The sequence below is a fragment of the Coturnix japonica genome, chromosome 2 (genome assembly GCF_054131305.1).
Source record: "Coturnix japonica strain WE chromosome 2, WE-NBRP24, whole genome shotgun sequence".
In the NCBI taxonomy this organism is placed as follows: domain Eukaryota; kingdom Metazoa; phylum Chordata; class Aves; order Galliformes; family Phasianidae; genus Coturnix; species Coturnix japonica.
This window is the reverse complement of record NC_140664.1, coordinates 56,552,859-56,577,258: the sequence shown is the minus strand read 5'-3', so window position 1 is coordinate 56,577,258 and position 24,400 is coordinate 56,552,859. Positions and strand designations below refer to the sequence as shown.

The following is a 24,400-nucleotide window of genomic DNA, read 5'->3' as shown; positions in this document are numbered from 1 at the left end:
TGGTCAGCGGTAAAATGGCATTTATTGGAATGTGAGGGTCCCTTATATAGGTATCCAGTTTCATCCTTATCTTTTATACATATGCATGACCCAGCAGGGGAAGGCCTATCACGTTACATCCCGAGGGTCGTACTTCGCCTAATACAACATCTCCCCTTCCCCATGCCCAATAAAACCAAGACCCGTAACACGCGACCGCTAAAACTATCCCTAACATATAAAAGTGTTAGTTTTCATATATAAATTTTGTGGTGAGTTATTTAAAAAGTGACGTAAACATGCAAAGGTATGTGGTGCAGTGTATAATAATGTTAGTGGTTCTTTAGTTAGTATTTTCAAGGCATCTTGGGCTTATGCAGCTCATTATCATGCGCTGTAAACAACCCTGAATACATTGAAACAAACAAGGTAAACAAATTCTTAAAACTAAAAGACTAAAATGATAGGAACACTGTGGTGGCATTAGCTTAACAGACCAGCATGCCAGCATACCAGCCTCTCAATTTCTCTAAAAGCATAGACTACAACTACTCCTAGAGCTAAAATAAATGCAAAAAAATCTGGCTGTAGAACCCCACAAACGAACCTCATCCCCTTATAACAATCACACAAAGGCACACAGTCAATAATGTAACAGATGTCCTTCTCGTGAGTACTGACAGCTGTTCTTCATTCGTCCCTTTTCTTTTTCCTGTGGGGTCGTTTCACGGATGCAGCTGGCGGGCTCCCACCAACCGTACCTAGAAGGAAAGTACTCAGTTTTTCGATTAGTTTTCTGTTTCTCCCAGAACATCCTTTTGGGCGATCGCTGTATCAGGTTTTATTTTTCTCGACGGAACCCATAAAATTTTTCCCGATTCTCTGTCCTTTACTGCAGCATAACCTCTGCCCCAAACTAAAACAGACCACCCTGATTCCCAGGTACCATCATCCCATCTTATCTTTACTGGTGGCCCCTCGTCAATGATTCTTGGTTGCCAGTGTTTCTGTATTGGGGTGTGCTTACTCTCTCCTCGTTCAAAATGATTGATTGCATAAAGTGCTCGGGCCAATACTTCTGCCTGTTGGGCTATTGGGATCCTACCTCTGTGACCCTCCCCCTCCCCAAGGACACGTATCTTATCCTTCAGGAGGCGGTTGGCCCTCTCCACAATTGCTTGTCCCTGGGAATTCCCAGGGATGCCTGTAGAGTGAGATATTCCCCACCGTTCAAGCCAATCTTGTGTAGACCGCGAGATGAAACACGAGCCATTGTCTGTTTTGATGTGTCGCGGCACCCCCAGGACCGCGATGGCAGTGGCCCAATGTTGCTGAGCAGCAGGAGAGTTAGCACGCGTGTGTTGGGTGGCAATGATGATCGTCGATGATGTGTCCACGGTGACCGCCAACCATTGCTTTGGAGCCATACGTTGTTCTAAAGTGAAGTCAGTCTGCCAGATATCTAGAGGAGAGAGCCCCCGAGGGTTAACTCCCGCCCCCAACGCAGGTGCTGAATTACAGTGCGGGCATGTTTGAACCACTTCTCGAGCTGCGGATAGAGGAATGGAACATGCTCGTGACAAAGCTCGTGCTCCAATGTGCAGAGAGGAGTGTAAGTCACGTGCCTTTTGAAGTGTAAGCACCTGTCCACCTGCTACCCGGTCAGCCACCGCATTTCCAGCTGTAAAGAACCCTGGAACCTCCGAATGACTGCGGACATGAAGAATGGCCACAGATGCAGATCGGGAGACCAGAGCCTCCTCCAGCAAGAAAGCGATCTCAGTGTTAGGCACACCCTCATTAGACAGCGGTGTTGTCTGTTGTTTGTCCAGAACATACTTAATAATTTCACCCGGAGTCTCAAGATCGTCAGGGGCAGCTCGAATGATGTCCCTAACATTTTTGTGAGCCTTCTGCTTCAGGCAATCCTTTAAAACAGAAGCTTGCGCGTCCTTAGGTAGATCTGATCCTTCTACTGCTCGTATCAATCGATTAGCAAAATCAGAGAATGACTCTGAGGGACCCTGAGCAATCTCTGACCACGGGGCTGCAGGCTCTGCCTTTCTTATAAAGTTTCTAAAGGCAGTAGCAGCCGCCCCTGTAGTGGAAAGCAATTCCCCTGGGCGCAGGAGCCTAAGCTGTCTCTCTGGGGACCCAGCCATTTCCGCAGTTACTCCCGAAAGCCTCATTATATCAGTTCTCGGTTCCCCCTCCCTCCCACTAGCAGGGTGTTGAGCATCACGTCCAGCCTCAGCTACAATAGCTTTAAGTTGTATCATCCACTCCTCCCTCCACAAAGTAAACTGAACTGGCTCGAGAACGACTCTCATTAGACTCTCAATGTCATACGGGAGTAGGGGACCTGGGGCAATGAGTGCCTCAAAAGCACTTAGTGTCATCGGAGATCTCAGCCCCTTTTTCTCAATCGCTTCTGCAAACCGAGTAACTGCTTTTGCTTCCAAAGGTACCCAAACCGGTCCCTCCTGTCTGACGACAATCGGGAACACTGCATGATCTCGCTCCTTGAGTCCCGACTCACGCATTGATTCCTGGATGTCAGCCCAATTAGTGGGCCTGCGTGATAACTCTTGCTCCCCCCACAACTCCTCCCTCCATGGAGGCGAACCCGATACTGTGGGGCTGGGCAAAGCCTTCCGTTCCTCCCCCTTTTTGGAACACGATCCCTCCTCTGAGGGGGGCGGGTATGAGGGCGAGCCCACGCCTCCACGGCGCGCCGCCTCCATAAACCCTCCCCCCTCCGGACAAGAACCGCCCCCTTCGGGTGAGTGAAAGCTCTGCAAAGAGGGGTAAAGGCGGGGATATGATGGTGGCGCCTCCTTCGATGACTCAGCTTCCGCCTTCTTTTCCGGAGTTGTTTCGAGCGCGGCCATGGCCATCTTGGAATCAGCCGGCGTGGCCGACGCCATCTTGGATCCGGAGTCACTGCAAGAAAGCAGATCCCCCGCACCCCCCGAGACCCCAGACGTCCCGGAATCCAGACCAAAGACCCCTTTCGCGATGGCCTGGACTTGCTTCTCCTCCCTAGCCGCTTTAAGCGCACCTAGGACCAAACCCCAGGTTTTTAATTCTTCCGCTTTATGCTCGTGGGTGGCTCTCTGGAGCAGGGCCTCACTGAAAGAGTCCCACCGCCCCGAATCGAGCAAAACGCCAGGGGAGGGTAAAAGCCGCGCCGACTCCAAGCAAGAGGCAACAGCGGCAATATCCTTCTTAGAAGGAGCATTCTTACCACAATAGGTTTTACAAAGTTGCAATACTACTCTAAAGACGGAATCCATTTACCCAGAGACCTGAAGTCTTCCTGGTCTTCTACGAACTATCGGCCGTAGGATAGGCGCAGCGCTGCATTCCCCTTTGCACCCCACCGAGAGTGCTTCCACGGGCTCGAACCGTGGATACCGCGTCCGTCAGCGCGGTTTTAGCCGTCGCACACTCACCTCCAGGACTTTGCCTCACACGGGGCACCAATTGTTACCTCGATCTGGTAACCTGGAAAGTCAAGTCCCTTTGTGAATGTGTATCGACGGCCCCGACCAAGTCACAGCTGCTTGTTACACCAATATGGTCAGCGGTAAAATGGCGTTTATTGGAATGTGAGGGTCCCTTATATAGGTATCCAGTTTCATCCTTATCTTTTATACATATGCATGACCCAGCAGGGGAAGGCCTATCACGTTACATCCCGAGGGTCGTACTTCGCCTAATACAACAGTGTACATTTCATTTCTGGGATAAGTATTGATATTCATGTGACCTACTTCTAAAATCTGACAGAAATGGATATTTCTGTTGGAAATGTCATTCTTTTTTGGATGAAAAGAGTTATTCTGGAAAAAATGTGTCATATTTGGCTACAAACGCTAATTTTGAAGAGAAATCAATTTCTTTTGGTGATGAAAACCACCTTTATGTCTAGAAAATGCTGTTTAAAGACATGAAAAACATTATTTGGGTAAGAAAAGCATATTGTTGCAAGGGTAAAGAGTGATAGCTAAGAGAGACCTTTTTATTTCTGGTATAAGTATTGATATTAATGTGAAATTTTTCTAAAATCTGTCAGAAAAGGATGTATCTGTTGGAAATGTCATTCTTTTTTAGATGAAAAGAGTTATTCTGGAAACAATGTGTCATATTTGGCTACAAACGCTAATTTTGAAGAGAAAACGATTTCTTTTGGTGATGAAAACCACATTTATGTCTAGAAAATGCTGTTTGTAGAGATGAAAAACATTATTTGGGTAAGAAAAGCATATTTTTGCAAGGGTAAAGAGTGTTACCTAAGAGAGACCTTTTGATTTCTGGTATAAGTATTGATATTCCTGTGAAATTTTTCTAAAATCTGTCAGAAAAGGATATATCTGTTGGAAATGTCCTTATTTTGTAGAGGAGAAAAGGTGTTTCTGTTAGTAATGTCCTCAATTTGTAGAAGAGAAAAGGTATTCTGGAAGCAATGTGTCCTATTTTGCTACAAAGCTTCATTTTGTAGAGAAAATGTCTTCTTCTGGGGATGAAAACCAGTATTTCTGGGAAACAACGCTATTTTAAAGGGATAAAAAGCATAATTTCGGTGAGAAAACCATGTTTTTGCAAGGATGAAGAATGATTCTTAGGAGAGAACTTTTTATTTCTGGGATAGGTACTGATATTTGTGTGCCATTCTTCTAAAATTTGTCAGAAATCGATATTTCTGTTGGAAATGTCCTTATTTTGAAGAGGGAAAGAGGTATTCCAGTAAGAGTGTTTCATATGTTGCTACAGGGGACCATTTGTAGAGAAAACGATTTCTATTGAGAATGAAAACCAATTTTTTGGGTAGAAAATGCTACTTGTAATGATGGCAAGCTTTGTATTGCTAAGAAAATGAATTCTTTGCAAGATTCAAGATTGATACCTACGACAGAACAAAATATTTTCTTGTGTAAGTCCTGATATTAGTGTGAAATACATCGGAAATTTGTCTGAAATGGATAATTCTTATGTTAATGTCATTATTTTGTAGGGGAAGAGAGATTCTGGAATCAGTGAGTCATCATTTGTTACAAAGCATCATTTTAAAGAGAATGTGTCTTCTTTTGGGGATGAAAACCAGTAATTTAGGGAGAAATTGCTATTTGTAGGGATGAAAAGCATTAGTTTGGGAAGAAAACCACAGTTTTGCAAGGATGAAGAGTGATACCTAAGAGTGTACTTTTCATTTCAGGGATAAGTATTGATATTCATGTGACCTACTTCTAAAATCTGTCAGAAATGGATATTTCTGTTGGAAATGTCCTTATTTTGAAGAGGGAAAGAGGTATTCCAATAACAGTGTGTCATATGTTGCTACAGGGGAACATTTGCAGCGAAAACGATTTCTATTGGGGATGAAAACCAATTTTTCTGGTAAAAAATGCTACTTGCAATGATGAAAAGCTTTGTATTGGTAAGAAAATGAGATTTTTGCAAGATTCAAGAGTGATACCTAAGAGAGAACACATTTTTTTCTGGTGTAATTCTTGATATTAGTGTGAAATACATCGGAAATTTGCCAGAAATGGATAATTCTTATGTTAATATCATTATTTTGTAGGAGAAGACAGATATTCTGGAATCAGTGAGTCATCATTTGTTACAAAGCATCATTTTAAAGAGAATGTGTCTTCTTTTGGGGATGAAAACCAGTAATTTAGGGAGAAATTGCTATTTGTAGTGATGAAAAGCATTAGTTTGGGAAGAAAACCATAGTTTTGCAAGGATGAAAAGAGATACCTAAGAGTGTACATTTCATTTCAGGGATAAGTATTGATATTCATGTGACCTACTTCTAAAATCTGTCAGAAATGGATATTTCTGTTGGAAATGTCATTCTTTTTTAGATGAAAAGAGTTATTCTTTAAACAATGTGTCATATTTGGCTACAAACGCTAATTTTGTAGAGAAATCGATTTCTTTTGGTGATGAAAACCACCTTTATGTTTAGAAAATGCTGTTTGTAGAGATGAAAAACATTATTTTGGTAAGGAAACCATATTTTTGCAAGGGTAAAGAGTGATACCTAAGAGAGACCTTTTTATTTCTGGTATAAGTATTGATATTCCTGTGAAATTTTTCTAAAATCTGTCAGAAAAGGATATATCTGTTGGAAATGTCCTTATTTTGTAGAGGAGAAAAGGTGTTTCTGTTAGTAATGTCCTCAATTTGTAGAAGAGAAAAGGTATTCTGGAAGCAATGTGTCCTATTTTGCTACAAAGCTTCATTTTGTAGAGAAAATGTCTTCTTCTGGGGATGAAAACCAGTATTTCTGGGAAACAACGCTATTTTAAAGGGATAAAAAGCATAATTTCGGTGAGAAAACCATGTTTTTGCAAGGATGAAGTATGATTCCTAGGAGAGAACTTTTTATTTCTGGGATAGGTACTGATATTTGTGTGCCATTCTTCTAAAATTTGTCAGAAATTGATATTTCTGTTGGAAATGTCCTTATTTTGAAGAGGGAAAAAGGTATTCCAATAAGAGTGTTTCATATGTTGCTACACGGGACCATTTGTAGAGAAAACGATTTCTATTGGGGATGAAAACCACTTTTTTGGGTAGAAAATGCTACTTGTAATGATGACAAGCTTTGTATTGGTAAGAAAATGAATTTTTTGCAAGATTCAAGAGTGATACCTAATTTAGGACACATTTATTTCTGGTGTAATTCTTTATATTAGTGTGAAATACATCGGAAATTTACCAGAAATGGATAATTCTTATGTTAATGTCATTATTTTGTAGTGGAAGAGAGATATTCTGGAATCAGTGAGTCATCATTTGTTACAAAGCATCATTTTAAAGAGAATGTGTCTTCTTTTGGGGATGAAAACCAGAAATTTAGGGAGAAATTGCTATTTGTAGGGATGAAAAGCATTAGTTTGGGAAGAAAACCATAGTTTTGCAAGGATGAAGAGTGATACCTAAGAGTGTACTTTTCATTTCAGGGATAAGTATTGATATTCATGTGACCTACTTCTAAAATCTGTCAGAAATGGATATTTCTGTTGGAAATGTCATTCTTTTTTAGATGAAAAGAGTTATTCTGGAAACAATGTGTCATATTTGGCTACAAACGCTAATTTTGAAGAGAAATCGATTTCTTTTGGTGATGAAAACCACCTTTATGTTTAGAAAATGCTGTTTGTAGAGATGAAAAACATTATTTTGGTAAGAAAACCGTATTTTTGCAAGGGTAAATAGTGATACCTAAGAGAGACCTTTTTATTTCTGGTATAAGTATTGTTATTCCTGTGAAATTTTTCTAAAATCTGTCAGAAAAGGATATATCTGTTGGAAATGTCCTTATTTTGTAGAGGAGAAAAGGTGTTTCTGTTAGTAATGTCCTCAATTTGTAGATGAGAAAAGGTATTCTGGAAGCAATGTGTCCTATTTTGCTACAAAGCTTCATTTTGTAGAGAAAATGTCTTCTTCTGGGGATGAAAACCAGTATTTCTGGGAAACAACGCTATTTTAAAGGGATAAAAAGCATAATTTCGGTGAGAAAACCATGTTTTTGCAAGGATGAAGTATGATTCCTAGGAGAGAACTTTTTATTTCTGGGATAGGTACTGATATTTGTGTGCCATTCTTCTAAAATTTGTCAGAAATTGATATTTCTGTTGGAAATGTCCTTATTTTGAAGAGGGAAAAAGGTATTCCAATAAGAGTGTTTCATATGTTCCTGCAGGGGACCATTTGTAGAGAAAACGATTTCTATTGGGGATGAAAACCACTTTTTTGTGTAGAAAATGCTACTTGTAATGATGACAAGCTTTGTATTGGTAAGAAAATGAATTTTTTGCAAGATTCAAGAGTGATACCTAATTTAGGACACATTTATTTCTGGTGTAATTCTTTATATTAGTGTGAAATACATCGGAAATTTACCAGAAATGGATAATTCTTATGTTAATGTCATTATTTTGTAGTGGAAGAGAGATATTCTGGAATCAGTGAGTCATCATTTGTTACAAAGCATCATTTTAAAGAGAATGTGTCTTCTTTTGGGGATGAAAACCAGTAATTTAGGGAGAAATTGCTATTTGTAGGGATGAAAAGCATTAGTTTGGGAAGAAAACCATAGTTTTGCAAGGATGAAGAGTGATACCTAAGAGTGTACTTTTCATTTCAGGGATAAGTATTGATATTCATGTGACCTACTTCTAAAATCTGTCAGAAATGGATATTTCTGTTGGAAATGTCATTCTTTTTTAGATGAAAAGAGTTATTCTGGAAACAATGTGTCATATTTGGCTACAAACGCTAATTTTGAAGAGAAATCGATTTCTTTTGGTGATGAAAACCACCTTTATGTTTAGAAAATGCTGTTTGTAGAGATGAAAAACATTATTTTGGTAAGAAAACCGTATTTTTGCAAGGGTAAAGAGTGATACCTAAGAGAGACCTTTTTATTTCTGGTATAAGTATTGATATTCCTGTGAAATTTTTCTAAAATCTGTCAGAAAAGGATATATCTGTTGGAAATGTCCTTATTTTGTAGAGGAGAAAAGGTGTTTCTGTTAGTAATGTCCTCAATTTGTAGATGAGAAAAGGTATTCTGGATGCAATGTGTCCTATTTTGCTACAAAGCTTCATTTTGTAGAGAAAATGTCTTCTTCTGGGGATGAAAACCAGTATTTCTGGGAAACAACGCTATTTTAAAGGGATAAAAAGCATAATTTCGGTGAGAAAACCATGTTTTTACAAGGATGAAGAATGATTCTTAGGAGAGAACTTTTTATTTCTGGGATAGGTACTGATATTTGTGTGCCATTCTTCTAAGATTTGTCAGAAATTGATATTTCTGTTGGAAATGTCCTTATTTTGAAGAGGGAAAGAGGTATTCCAATAAGAGTGTTTCATATGTTGCTACAGGGGAACATTTGTAGTGAAAACGATTTCTATTGGGGATGAAAACCACTTTTTTGGGTAGAAAATGCTACTTGTAATGATGAAAAGCTTTGTATTGGTAAGAAAATGAATTTTTTGCAAGATTCAAGAGTGATACCTAAGAGAGAACACATTTTTTTCTGGTGTAATTCTTTATATTACTGTGAAATACATCGGAAATTAACCAGAAATGGATAATTCTTATGTTAATGTCATTATTTTGTAGTGGAAGAGAGATATTCTGGAATCAGTGAGTCATCATTTGTTACAAAGCATCATTTTAAAGAGAATGTGTCTTCTTTTGGGGATGAAAACCAGTAATTTAGGGAGAAATTGCTATTTGTAGGGATGAAAAGCATTAGTTTGGGAAGAAAACCATAGTTTTGCAAGGATGAAGAGTGATACCTAAGAGTGTACTTTTCATTTCAGGGATAAGTATTGATATTCATGTGACCTACTTCTAAAATCTGTCAGAAATGGATATTTCTGTTGGAAATGTCATTCTTTTTTAGATGAAAAGAGTTATTCTGGAAACAATGTGTCATATTTGGCTACAAACGCTAATTTTGAAGAGAAATCGATTTCTTTTGGTGATGAAAACCACCTTTATGTTTAGAAAATGTTGTTTGTAGAGATGAAAAACATTATTTTGGTAAGAAAACCGTATTTTTGCAAGGGTAAAGAGTGATACCTAAGAGAGACCTTTTTATTTCTGGTATAAGTATTGATATTCCTGTGAAATTTTTCTAAAATCTGTCAGAAAAGGATATATCTGTTGGAAATGTCCTTATTTTGTAGAGGAGAAAAGGTGTTTCTGTTAGTAATGTCCTCAATTTGTAGATGAGAAAAGGTATTCTGGAAGCAATGTGTCCTATTTTGCTACAAAGCTTCATTTTGTAGAGAAAATGTCTTCTTCTGGGGATGAAAACCAGTATTTCTGGGAAACAACGCTATTTTAAAGGGATAAAAAGCATAATTTCGGTGAGAAAACCATGTTTTTGCAAGGATGAAGAATGATTCTTAGGAGAGAACTTTTTATTTCTGGGATAGGTACTGATATTTGTGTGCCATTCTTCTAAGATTTGTCAGAAATTGATATTTCTGTTGGAAATGTCCTTATTTTGAAGAGGGAAAGAGGTATTCCAATAAGAGTGTTTCATATGTTGCTACAGGGGAACATTTGTAGTGAAAACGATTTCTATTGGGGATGAAAACCAATTTTTCTGGTAAAAAATGCTACTTGTAATGATGAAACGCTTTGTATTGGTAAGAAAATGAATTTTTTTGCAAGATTCAAGAGTGATACCTAAGAGAGAACACATTTTTCTCTGGTGTAAGTCTTGATATTAGTGTGAAATACATTGGAAATTTGCCAGAAATGGATAATTCTTATGTTAATGTCATTATTTTGTAGGTCAAGAGAGATATTTTGGAATCAGTGAGTCATAATTTGTTACAAAGCATCATTTTAAAGAGAATGTGTCTTCTTTTGGGGATGAAAACCAGTAATTTAGGGAGAAATTGCTATTTGTAGGGATGAAAAGCATTAGTTTGGGAAGAAAACCATAGTTTTGCAAGGATGAAGAGTGATACCTAAGAGTGTACTTTTCATTTCTGGGATAAGTATTGATGTTCATGTGACCTACTTCTAAAATCTGTCAGAAATGGATATTTCTGTTGGAAATGTCATTCTTTTTTAGATGAAAAGAGTTATTCTGGAAACAATGTGTCATATTTGGCTACAAACGCTGATTTTGAAGAGAAATCGATTTCTTTTGTTGATGAAAACAACCTTTATGTCTAGAAAATGCTGTTTGTAGAGATGAAAAACATTATTTGGGTAAGAAAAGCATATTTTTGCAAGGGTAAAGAGTGATACCTAAGAGAGACCTTTTGATTTCTGGTATAAGTATTGATATTCCTGTGAAATTTTTCTAAAATCTGTCAGAAAAGGATATATCTGTTGGAAATGTCCTTATTTTGTAGAGGAGAAAAGGTGTTTCTGTTAGTAATGTCCTCAATTTGTAGAAGAGAAAAGGTATTCTGGAAGCAATGTGTCCTATTTTGCTACAAAGCTTCATTTTGTAGAGAAAATGTCTTCTTCTGGGGATGAAAACCAGTATTTCTGGGAAACAACGCTATTTTAAAGGGATAAAAAGCATAATTTCGGTGAGAAAACCATGTTTTTGCAAGGATGAAGAATGATTCTTAGGAGAGAACTTTTTATTTCTGGGATAGGTACTGATATTTGTGTGCCATTCTTCTAAGATTTGTCAGAAATTGATACTTCTGTTGGAAATGTCCTTATTTTGAAGAGGGAAAAAGGTATTCCAATAAGAGTGTTTCATATGTTACTGCAGGGGACCATTTGTAGAGAAAACGATTTCTATTGGGGATGAAAACCACTTTTTTGGGTAGAAAATGCTACTTGTAATGATGACAAGCTTTGTATTGGTAAGAAAATGAATTTTTTGCAAGATTCAAGAGTGATACCTAATTTAGGACACATTTATTTCTGGTGTAAGTCTTGATATTAGTGTGAAATACATCGGAAATTTGCCAGAAATGGATAATTCTTATGTTAATGTCATTATTTTGTAGTGGAAGAGAGATATTCTGGAATCAGTGAGTCATCATTTGTTACAAAGCATCATTTTAAAGAGAATGTGTCTTCTTTTGGGGATGAAAACCAGTAATTTAGGGAGAAATTGCTATTTGTAGGGATGAAAAGCATTAGTTTGGGAAGAAAACCATAGTTTTGCAAGGATGAAGAGTCATACCTAAGAGTGTACTTTTCATTTCTGGGATAAGTAGTGATATTCATGTGACCTACTTCTAAAATGTGTCAGAAATGGATATTTCTGTTGGAAATGTCATTCTTTTTTAGATGAAAAGAGTTATTCTGGAAACAATGTGACATATTTGGCTACAAACGCTAATTTTGAAGAGAAATCGATTTCTTTTGGTGATGAAAACCACCTTCATGTCTAGAAAATGCTGTTTGTAGAGATGAAAAACATTATTTGGGTAAGAAAAGCATATTTTTGCAAGGGTAAAGAGTGATACCTAAGAGAGACCTTTTTATTTCTGGTATAAGTATTGATATTCCTGTGAAATTTTTCTAAAATCTGTCAGAAAAGGATATATCTGTTGGAAATGTCCTTATTTTGTAGAGGAGAAAAGGTGTTTCTGTTAGTAATGTCCTCAATTTGTAGAAGAGAAAAGGTATTCTGGAAGCAATGTGTCCTATTTTGCTACAAAGCTTCATTTTGTAGAGAAAATGTCTTCTTCTGGGGATGAAAACCAGTATTTCTGGGAAACAACGCTATTTTAAAGGGATAAAAAGCATAATTTTGGTGAGAAAACCATGTTTTTGCAAGGATAAAGAATGATTCTTAGGAGAGAACTTTTTATTTCTGGGATAGGTACTGATATTTGTGTGCCATTCTTCTAAGATTTGTCAGAAATTGATATTTCTGTTGGAAATGGCCTTATTTTGAAGAGGGAAAGAGGTATTCCAATAAGAGTGTTTCATATGTTGCTACACGGGACCATTTGTAGAGAAAACGATTTCTATTGGGGATGAAAACCACTTTTTTGGGTAGAAAATGCTACTTGTAATGATGGCAAGCTTTGTATTGGTAAGAAAATGAATATTTTGCAAGATTCAAGAGTGATACCTAAGAGAGAACACATTTTTTTCTGGTGTAAGTCTTGATATTAGTGTGAAATACATCGGAAATTTGCCAGAAATGGATAATTCTTATGTTAATGTCTTTATTTTGTAGGGGAAGAGAGATATTCTGGAATCAGTGGGTCATAATTTGTTACAAAGCATCATTTTAAAGTGAATGTGTCTTCTTTTGGGGATGAAAACCAGTAATTTAGGGAAAAATTGCTATTTGTAGGGATGAAAAGCATTAGTTTGGGAAGAAAACCATAGTTTTGCAAGGATGAAGAGTGATACCTAAGAGTGTACTTTTCAGTTCTGGGATAAGTATTGATATTCTTGTGACCTACTTCTAAAATCTGTCAGAAATGGATATTTCTGTTGGAAATGTCATTCTTTATTAGATGAAAAGAGTTATTCTGGAAACAATGTGTCATATTTGGCTACAAACGCTAATTTTGAAGAGAAAACGATTTCTTTTGGTGATGAAAACCACCTTTATGTTTAGAAAATGCTGTTTGTAGAGATGAAAAACATTATTTTGGTAAGGAAACCATATTTTTGCAAGGGTAAAGAGTGATACCTAAGAGAGACCTTTTTATTTCTGGTATAAGTATTGATATTCCTGTGAAATTTTTCTAAACTCTGTCAGAAAAGGTTATATCTGTTGGAAATGTCCTTATTTTGTAGAGGAGAAAAGGTGTTTCTGTTAGTAATGTCCTCAATTTGTAGAAGAGAAAAGGTATTCTGGAAGCAATGTGTCCTATTTTGCTACAAAGCTTCATTTTGTAGAGAAAATGTCTTCTTCTGGGGATGAAAACCAGTATTTCTGGGAAACAACGCTATTTTAAAGGGATAAAAAGCATAATTTTGGTGAGAAAACCATGTTTTTGCAAGGATAAAGAATTATTCTTAATAGAGAACTTTTTATTTCTGGGATAGGTACTGATATTTGTGTGCCATTCTTCTAAAATTTGTCAGAAATCGATATTTCTGTTGGAAATGTCCTTATTTTGAAGAGGGAAAGAGGTATTCCAATAAGAGTGTTTCATATGTTGCTACAAGCGACCATTTGTGGAGAAAACGATTTCTAATGGGGATGAAAACCACTTTATTGGGTAGAAAATGCTACTTGTAATGATGACAAGCTTTGTATTGGTAACAAAATGAATTTTTTGCAAGATTCAAGAGTGATACCTAAGAGAGAACACATTTTTTTCTGGTGTAAGTCTTGATATTAGTGTGAAATACATCGGAAATTTACCAGAAATGGATAATTCTTATGTTAATGTCATTATTTTCTAGGGGAAGAGAGATATTCTGGAATCAGTGAGTCATCATTTGTTACAAAGCATCATTTTAAAGAGAATGTGTCTTCTTTTGGGGATGAAAACCAGTAATTTAGGGAGAAATTGCTATTTGTAGGGATGAAAAGCATTAGTTTGGGAAGAAAACCATAGTTTTGCAAGGATGAAGAGTGATACCTAAGAGTGTACTTTTCATTTCAGGGATAAGTATTGATATTCATGTGACCTACTTCAAAAATCTGTCAGAAATGGATATTTCTGTTGGAAATGTCATTCTTTTTTAGATGAAAAGAGTTATTCTGGAAACAATGTGTCATATTTGGCTACAAACGCTAATTTTGAAGAGAAATCGATTTCTTTTGGTGATGAAAACCACCTTTATGTTTAGAAAATGCTGTTTGTAGAGATGAAAAACATTATTTTGGTAAGAAAACCGTATTTTTGCAAGGGTAAAGAGTGATACCTAAGAGAGACCTTTTTATTTCTGGTATAAGTATTGATATTCCTGTGAAATTTTTCTAAAATCTGTCAGAAAAGGATATATCTGTTGGAAATGTCCTTATTTTGTAGAGGAGAAAAGGTGTTTCTGTTAGTAATGTCCTCAATTTGTAGAAGAGAAAAGGTATTCTGGAAGCAATGTGTCCTATTTTGCTACAAAGCTTCATTTTGTAGAGAAAATGTCTTCTTCTGGGGATGAAAACCAGTATTTCTGGGAAACAACGCTATTTTAAAGGGATAAAAAGCATAATTTCGGTGAGAAAACCATGTTTTTGCAAGGATGAAGAATGATTCTTAGGAGAGAACTTTTTATTTCTGGGATAGGTACTGATATTTGTGTGCCATTCTTCTAAAATTTGTCAGAAATCGATATTTCTGTTGGAAATGTCCTTATTTTGAAGAGGGAAAGAGGTATTCCAATAACAGTGTTTCATATGTTGCTACACGGGACCATTTGTAGAGAAAACGATTTCTATTGGGGATGAAAACCACTTTTTTGGGTAGAAAATGCTACTTGTAATGATGAAAAGCTTTGTATTGGTAAGAAAATGAATTTTTTGCAAGATTCAAGAGTGATACCTAAGAGAGAACACATTTTTCTCTGGTGTAAGTCTTGATATTAGTGTGAAATACATCGGAAATTTGCCAGAAATGGATAATTCTTATGTTAATGTCTTTATTTTGTAGGGGAAGAGAGATATTCTGGAATCAGTGGGTCATAATTTGTTACAAAGCATCATTTTAAAGAGAATGTGTCTTCTTTTGGGGATGAAAACCAGTAATTTAGGGAGAAATTGCTATTTGTAGGGATGAAAAGCATTAGTTTGGGAAGAAAACCATAGTTTTGCAAGGATGAAGAGTGATACCTAAGAGTGTACTGTTACCTCGATCTGGTAACCTGGAAAGTCAAGTCCCTTTGTGAATGTGTATCGACGGCCCCGACCAAGTCACAGCTGCTTGTTACACCAATATGGTCAGCGGTAAAATGGCATTTATTGGAATGTGAGGGTCCCTTATATATGTATCCAGTTTCATCCTTATCTTTTATACATTTGCATGACCCAGCAGGGGAAGGCCTATCACGTTACATCCCGAGGGTCGTACTTCGCCTAATACAACATCTCCCCTTCCCCATGCCCAATAAAACCAAGACCCGTAACACGCGACCGCTAAAACTATCCCTAACATATAAAAGTGTTAGTTTTCATATATAAATTTTGTGGTGAGTTATTTAAAAAGTGACGTAAACATGCAAAGGTATGTGGTGCAGTGTATAATAATGTTAGTGGTTCTTTAGTTAGTATTTTCAAGGCATCTTGGGCTTATGCAGCTCATTATCATGCGCTGTAAACAACCCTGAATACATTGAAACAAACAAGGTAAACAAATTCTTAAAACTAAAAGACTAAAATGATAGGAACACTGTGGTGGCATTAGCTTAACAGACCAGCATGCCAGCATACCAGCCTCTCAATTTCTCTAAAAGCATAGACTACAACTACTCCTAGAGCTAAAATAAATGCAAAAAAATCTGGCTGTAGAACCCCACAAACGAACCTCATCCCCTTATAACAATCACACAAAGGCACACAGTCAATAATGTAACAGATGTCCTTCTCGTGAGTACTGACAGCTGTTCTTCATTCGTCCCTTTTCTTTTTCCTGTGGGGTCGTTTCACGGATGCAGCTGGCGGGCTCCCACCAACCGTACCTAGAAGGAAAGTACTCAGTTTTTCGATTAGTTTTCTGTTTCTCCCAGAACATCCTTTTGGGCGATCGCTGTATCAGGTTTTATTTTTCTCGACGGAACCCATAAAATTTTTCCCGATTCTCTGTCCTTTACTGCAGCATAACCTCTGCCCCAAACTAAAACAGACCACCCTGATTCCCAGGTACCATCATCCCATCTTATCTTTACTGGTGGCCCCTCGTCAATGATTCTTGGTTGCCAGTGTTTCTGTATTGGGGTGTGCTTACTCTCTCCTCGTTCAAAATGATTGATTGCATAAAGTGCTCGGGCCAATACTTCTGCCTGTTGGGCTATTGGGATCCTACCTCTGTGACCCTCCCCCTCCCCAAGGACACGTATCTTATCCTTCAGGAGGCGGTTGGCCCTCTCCACAATTGCTTGTCCCTGGGAATTCCCAGGGATGCCTGTAGAGTGAGATATTCCCCACCGTTCAAGCCAATCTTGTGTAGACCGCGAGATGAAACACGAGCCATTGTCTGTTTTGATGTGTCGCGGCACCCCCAGGACCGCGATGGCAGTGGCCCAATGTTGCTGAGCAGCAGGAGAGTTAGCACGCGTGTGTTGGGTGGCAATGATGATCGTCGATGATGTGTCCACGGTGACCGCCAACCATTGCTTTGGAGCCATACGTTGTTCTAAAGTGAAGTCAGTCTGCCAGATATCTAGAGGAGAGAGCCCCCGAGGGTTAACTCCCGCCCCCAACGCAGGTGCTGAATTACAGTGCGGGCATGTTTGAACCACTTCTCGAGCTGCGGATAGAGGAATGGAACATGCTCGTGACAAAGCTCGTGCTCCAATGTGCAGAGAGGAGTGTAAGTCACGTGCCTTTTGAAGTGTAAGCACCTGTCCACCTGCTACCCGGTCAGCCACCGCATTTCCAGCTGTAAAGAACCCTGGAACCTCCGAATGACTGCGGACATGAAGAATGGCCACAGATGCAGATCGGGAGACCAGAGCCTCCTCCAGCAAGAAAGCGATCTCAGTGTTAGGCACACCCTCATTAGACAGCGGTGTTGTCTGTTGTTTGTCCAGAACATACTTAATAATTTCACCCGGAGTCTCAAGATCGTCAGGGGCAGCTCGAATGATGTCCCTAACATTTTTGTGAGCCTTCTGCTTCAGGCAATCCTTTAAAACAGAAGCTTGCGCGTCCTTAGGTAGATCTGATCCTTCTACTGCTCGTATCAATCGATTAGCAAAATCAGAGAATGACTCTGAGGGACCCTGAGCAATCTCTGACCACGGGGCTGCAGGCTCTGCCTTTCTTATAAAGTTTCTAAATGCAGTAGCAGCCGCCCCTGTAGTGGAAAGCAATTCCCCTGGGCGCAGGAGCCTAAGCTGTCTCTCTGGGGACCCAGCCATTTCCGCAGTTACTCCCGAAAGCCTCATTATATCAGTTCTCGGTTCCCCCTCCCTCCCACTAGCAGGGTGTTGAGCATCACGTCCAGCCTCAGCTACAATAGCTTTAAGTTGTATCATCCACTCCTCCCTCCACAAAGTAAACTGAACTGGCTCGAGAACGACTCTCATTAGACTCTCAATGTCATACGGGAGTAGGGGACCTGGGGCAATGAGTGCCTCAAAAGCACTTAGTGTCATCGGAGATCTCAGCCCCTTTTTCTCAATCGCTTCTGCAAACCGAGTAACTGCTTTTGCTTCCAAAGGTACCCAAACCGGTCCCTCCTGTCTGACGACAATCGGGAACACTGCATGATCTCGCTCCTTGAGTCCCGACTCACGCATTGATTCCTGGATGTCAGCCCAATTAGTGGGCCTGCGTGATAACTCTTGCTCCCCCCACAACTCCTCCCTCCATGGAGGCGAACCCGATACTGTGGGGCTGGGCAAAGCCTTCCGTTCCTCCCCCTTTTTGGAACACGATCCCTCCTCTGAGGGGGGCGGGTATGAGGGCGAGCCCACGCCTCCACGGCGCGCCGCCTCCATAAACCCTCCCCCCTCCGGACAAGAACCGCCCCCTTCGGGTGAGTGAAAGCTCTGCAAAGAGGGGTAAAGGCGGGGATATGATGGTGGCGCCTCCTTCGATGACTCAGCTTCCGCCTTCTTTTCCGGAGTTGTTTCGAGCGCGGCCATGGCCATCTTGGAATCAGCCGGCGTGGCCGACGCCATCTTGGATCCGGAGTCACTGCAAGAAAGCAGATCCCCCGCACCCCCCGAGACCCCAGACGTCCCGGAATCCAGACCAAAGACCCCTTTCGCAATGGCCTGGACTTGCTTCTCCTCCCTAGCCGCTTTAAGCGCACCTAGGACCAAACCCCAGGTTTTTAATTCTTCCGCTTTATGCTCGTGGGTGGCTCTCTGGAGCAGGGCCTCACTGAAAGAGTCCCACCGCCCCGAATCGAGCAAAACGCCAGGGGAGGGTAAAAGCCGCGCCGACTCCAAGCAAGAGGCAACAGCGGCAATATCCTTCTTAGAAGGAGCATTCTTACCACAATAGGTTTTACAAAGTTGCAATACTACTCTAAAGACGGAATCCATTTACCCAGAGACCTGAAGTCTTCCTGGTCTTCTACGAACTATCGGCCGTAGGATAGGCGCAGCGCTGCATTCCCCTTTGCACCCCACCGAGAGTGCTTCCACGGGCTCGAACCGTGGATACCGCGTCCGTCAGCGCGGTTTTAGCCGTCGCACACTCACCTCCAGGACTTTGCCTCACACGGGGCACCAATTGTTACCTCGATCTGGTAACCTGGAAAGTCAAGTCCCTTTGTGAATGTGTATCGACGGCCCCGACCAAGTCACAGCTGCTTGTTACACCAATATGGTCAGCGGTAAAATGGCGTTTATTGGAATGTGAGGGTCCCTTATATAGGTATCCAGTTTCATCCTTATCTTTTATACATATGCATGACCCAGCAGGGGAAGGCCTATCACGTTACATCCCGAGGGTCGTACTACGCCTAATACAACAGTGTACATTTCATTTCTGGGATAAGTATTGATATTCATGTGACCTACTTCTAAAATCTGACAGAAATGGATATTTCTGTTGGAAATGTCATTCTTTTTTGGATGAAAAGAGTTATTCTGGAAAAAATGTGTCATATTTGGCTACAAACGCTAATTTTGAAGAGAAATCGATTTCTTTTGGTGATGAAAACCACCTTTATGCCTAGAAAATGCTGTTTAAAGACATGAAAAACATTATTTGGGTAAGAAAAGCATATTGTTGCAAGGGTAAAGAGTGATAGCTAAGAGAGACCTTTTTATTTCTGGTATAAGTATTGATATTAATGTGAAATTTTTCTAAAATCTGTCAGAAAAGGATGTATCTGTTGGAAATGTCATTCTTTTTTAGATGAAAAGAGTTATTCTGGAAACAATGTGTCATATTTGGCTACAAACGCTAATTTTGAAGAGAAAACGATTTCTTTTGGTGATGAAAACCACCTTTATGTCTAGAAAATGCTGTTTGTAGAGATGAAAAACATTATTTTGGTAAGAAAAGCATATTTTTGCAAGGGTAAAGAGTGATACCTAAGAGAGACCTTTTTATTTCTGGTATAAGTATTGATATTCCTGTGAAATTTTTCTAAAATCTGTCAGAAAAGGATATATCTGTTGGAAATGTCCTTATTTTGTAGAGGAGAAAAGGTGTTTCTGTTAGTAATGTCCTCAATTGGTAGAAGAGAAAAGGTATTCTGGAAGCAATGTGTCCTATTTTGCTACAAAGCTTCATTTTGTAGAGAAAATGTCTTCTTCTGGGGATGAAAACCAGCATTTCTGGGAGACAACGCTATTTTAAAGGGATAAAAAGCATAATTTTGGTGAGAAAACCATGTTTTTGCAAGGATAACAATGATTCTTAGGAGAGAACTTTTTATTTCTGGAATAGGTACTGATATTTGTGTGCCATTCTTCTAAAATTTGTCAGAAATCGATATTTCTGTTGGAAATGTCTTATTTTGAAGAGGGAAAGAGGTATTCCAGTAAGAGTGTTTCATATGTTGCTACAGGGGACCATTTGTAGAGAAAACGATTTCTATTGAGAATGAAAACCAATTTTTTAGGTAGAAAATGCTACTTGTAATGATGGCAAGCTTTGTATTGCTAAGAAAATGAATTTTTTGCAAGATTCAAGAGTGATACCTAAGAGAGAACACGTTTTTTTCTGGTGTAAGTCTTGATATTAGTGTGAAATACATCGGAAATTTGTCTGAAATGGATAATTCTTATGCTAAAGTCATTATTTTGTAGGGGAAGACAGATATTCTGGAATCAGTGAGTCATCATTTGTTACAAAGCATCATTTTAAAGAGAATGTGTCTTCTTTTGGGGATGAAAACCAGTAATTTAGGGAGAAATTGCTATTTGTAGGGATGAAAAGCATTAGTTTGGGAAGAAAACCACAGTTTTGCAAGGATGAAGAGTGATACCTAAGAGTGTACTTTTCATTTCAGGGATAAGTATTGATATTCATGTGACCTACTTCTAAAATCTGTCAGAAATGGATATTTCTGTTGGAAATGTCCTTATTTTGAAGAGGGAAAGAGGTATTCCAATAACAGTGTGTCATATGTTGCTACAGGGGAACATTTGCAGTGAAAACGATTTCTATTGGGGATGAAAACCAATTTTTCTGGTAAAAAATGCTACTTGTAATGATGAAAAGCTTTGTATTGGTAAGAAAATGAGATTTTTGCAAGATTCAAGAGTGATACCTAAGAGAGAACACATTTTTTTCTGGTGTAATTCTTGATATTAGTGTGAAATACATCGGAAATTTGCAAGAAATGGATAATTCTTATGTTAATGTCATTATTTTGTAGGAGAAGACAGATATTCTGGAATCAGTGAGTCATCATTTGTTACAAAGCATCATTTTAAAGAGAATGTGTCTTCTTTTGGGGATGAAAACCAGCAATTTAGGGAGAAATTGCTATTTGTAGTGATGAAAAGCATTAGTTTGGGAAGAAAACCATAGTTTTGCAACGATGAAAAGAGATACCTAAGAGTGTACATTTCATTTCAGGGATAAGTATTGATATTCATGTGACCTACTTCTAAAATCTGTCAGAAATGGATATTTCTGTTGGGAATGTCATTCTTTTTTAGATGAAAAGAGTTATTCTTTAAACAATGTGTCATATTTGGCTACAAACGCTAATTTTGTAAAGAAATCGATTTCTTTTGGTGATGAAAACCACCTTTATGTTTAGAAAATGCTGTTTGTAGAGATGAAAAAAATTATTTGGGTAAGGAAACCATATTTTTGCAAGGGTAAAGAGTGATACCTAAGAGAGACCTTATAATTCTGGTATAAGTATTGATATTCCTGTGAAATTTTTCTAAAATCTGTCAGAAAAGGATATTTCTGTTGGAAATGTCCTTATTTTGAAGAGGGAAAGAGGTATTCCAATAACAGTGTTTCATATGTTGCTACATGGGACCATTTGTAGAGAAAACGATTTCTATTGGGGATGAAAACCACTTTTTTGGGTAGAAAATGCTACTTGTAATGATGACAAGCTTTGTATTGGTAAGAAAATGAATTTTTTGCAAGATTCAAGAGTGATACCTAAGAGAGAACACATTTTTTTCTGGTGTAATTCTTGATATTAGTGTGAAATACATCGGAAATTTGCCAGAAATGGATAATTCTTATGTTAATGTCATTATTTTGTAGGGGAAGAGAGATATTCTGGAATCAGTGAGTCATAATTTGTTACAAAGCATCATTTTAAAGAGAATGTGTCTTCTTTTGGGGATGAAAACCAGTAATTTAGGGAGAAATTGCTATTTGTAGGGATGAAAAGCATTAGTTTGGGAAGAAAACCACAGTTTTGCAAGGATGAAGAGTGATACCTAAGAGTGTACTCTTCATTTCTGGGATAAGTATTGATATTCATGTGACCTACTTCTAAAATCTGTCAGAAATGGATATTTCTGTTGGAAATGTCATTCTTTTTTAGATGAAAAGAGTTATTCTGGAAACAATGTGTCATATTTGGCTACAAACGCTAATTTTGAAGAGAAATCGATTTCTTTTGGTGATGAAAACCACCTTTATGTTTAGAAAATGCTGTTTGTAGAGATGAAAAACATTATTTGGGTAAGAAAAGCATATTTTTGCAAGGGTAAAGAGTGATACCTAAGAGAGACCTTTTTATTTCTGGTATAAGTATTGATATTCCTGTGAAATTTTTCTAAAATCTGTCAGAAAAGAATATATCTGTTGGAAATGTCCTTATTTTGTAGAGGAGAAAAGGTGTTTCTGTTAGTAATGTCCTCAAATGTTAGAAGAGAAAAGGTATTCTGGAAGCAATGTGTCCTATTTTGCTACAAAGCTTCATTTTGTAGAGAAAATGTCTTCTTCTGGGGATGAAAACCAGTATTTCTGGGAAACAACGCTATTTTAAAGGGATAAAAAGCATAATTTTGGTGAGAAAACCATGTTTTTGCAAGGATAAAGAATGATTCTTAGGAGAGAACTTTTTATTTCTGGGATAGGTACTGATATTTGTGTGCCATTCTTCTAAGATTTGTCAGAAATTGATATTTCTGTTGGAAATGTCCTTATTTTGAAGAGGGAAAGAGGTATTCCAATAACAGTGTGTCATATGTTGCTACAGGGGAACATTTGTAGTGAAAACGATTTCTATTGGGGATGAAAACCTATTTTTCTGGTAAAAAATGCTACTTGTAATGATGAAAAGCTTTGTATTGGTAAGAAAATGAATTTTTTGCAAGATTCAAGAGTGATACCTAAGAGAGAACACATTTTTCTCTGGTGTAAGTCTTGATATTAGTGTGAAATACATTGGAAATTTGCCAGAAATGGATAATTCTTATGTTAATGTCATTATTTTGTAGGTCAAGAGAGATATTTTGGAATCAGTGAGTCATCATTTGTTACAAAGCATCATTTTAAAGAGAATGTGTCTTCTTTTGGGGATGAAAACCAGTAATTTAGGGAGAAATTGCTATTTGTAGGGATGAAAAGCATTAGTTTGGGAAGAAAACCATAGTTTTGCAAGGATGAAGAGTGATACCTAAGAGTGTACATTTCATTTCTGGGATAAGTATTGATGTTCATGTGACCTACTTCTAAAATCTGTCAGAAATGGATATTTCTGTTGGAAAAGTCATTCTTTTTTAGATGAAAAGAGTTATTCTGGAAACAATGTGTCATATTTGGCTACAAACGCTGATTTTGAAGAGAAATCGATTTCTTTTGTTGATGAAAACAACCTTTATGTCTAGAAAATGCTGTTTGTAGAGATGAAAAACATTATTTGGGTAAGAAAAGCATATTTTTGCAAGGGTAAAGAGTGATACCTAAGAGAGACCTTTTTATTTCTGGTATAAGTATTGATATTCCTGTGAAATTTTTTTAAAATCTGTCAGAAAAGGATATATCTGTTGGAAATGTCCTTATTTTGTAGAGGAGAAAAGGTGTTTCTGTTAGTAATGTCCTCAATTTGTAGAAGAGAAAAGGTATTCTGGAAGCAATGTGTCCTGTTTTGCTACAAAGCTTCATTTTGTAGAGAAAATGTCTTCTTCTGGGGATGAAAACCAGTATTTCTGGGAAACAACGCTATTTTAAAGGGATAAAAAGCATAATTTCGGTGAGAAAACCATGTTTTTGCAAGGATGAAGAATGATTCTTAGGAGAGAACTTTTTATTTCTGGGATAGGTACTGATATTTGTGTGCCATTCTTCTAAGATTTGTCAGAAATTGATATTTCTGTTGGAAATGTCCTTATTTTGAAGAGGGAAAAAGGTATTCCAATAAGAGTGTTTCATATGTTACTGCAGGGGACCATTTGTAGAGAAAACGATTTCTATTGGGGATGAAAACCACTTTTTTGGGTAGAAAATGCTACTTGTAATGATGACAAGCTTTGTATTGGTAAGAAAATTAATTTTTTGCAAGATTCAAGAGTGATACCTAATTTAGGACACATTTATTTCTGGTGTAAGTCTTGATATTAGTGTGAAATACATCGGAAATTTGCCAGAAATGGATAATTCTTATGTTAATGTCATTATTTTGTAGTGGAAGAGAGATATTCTGGAATCAGTGAGTCATCATTTGTTACAAAGCATCATTTTAAAGAGAATGTGTCTTCTTTTGGGGATGAAAACCAGAAATTTAGGGAGAAATTGCTATTTGTAGGGATGAAAAGCATTAGTTTGGGAAGAAAACCATAGTTTTGCAAGGATGAAGAGTCATACCTAAGAGTGTACTTTTCATTTCTGGGATAAGTATTGATGTTCATGTGACCTACTTCTAAAATCTGTCAGAAATGGAT

At 38.0% G+C, this 24,400-nt stretch overlaps 2 protein-coding genes across 2 annotated transcripts; both read right to left on the bottom strand.

The window, feature by feature from the left end:
• On the bottom strand, positions 1-2,949 carry LOC146761818 (uncharacterized). Its single transcript, XM_085539839.1, has one exon. It carries the CDS (start codon positions 2,904-2,906, stop codon positions 768-770), a length of 2,139 nt encoding a protein of 712 aa, XP_085395965.1. The 5' UTR covers positions 2,907-2,949; the 3' UTR covers positions 1-767.
• A 12,487-nt stretch (positions 2,950-15,436) lies between these two features.
• LOC146761817 (uncharacterized) lies at positions 15,437-18,316 on the bottom strand. Its single transcript, XM_085539838.1, has one exon. It carries the CDS (start codon positions 18,251-18,253, stop codon positions 16,115-16,117), a length of 2,139 nt encoding a protein of 712 aa, XP_085395964.1. The 5' UTR covers positions 18,254-18,316; the 3' UTR covers positions 15,437-16,114.
• Between the last annotated feature and the right edge of the window lie 6,084 nt (positions 18,317-24,400).

Bases quoted from the DNA above. Each gene is read 5' to 3' on its own strand.
- LOC146761818 (XM_085539839.1), bottom strand. From the start codon at position 2,906: ATGGCGTCGGCCACGCCGGCTGATTCCAAGATGGCCATGGCCGCGCTC.
- LOC146761817 (XM_085539838.1), bottom strand. From the start codon at position 18,253: ATGGCGTCGGCCACGCCGGCTGATTCCAAGATGGCCATGGCCGCGCTC.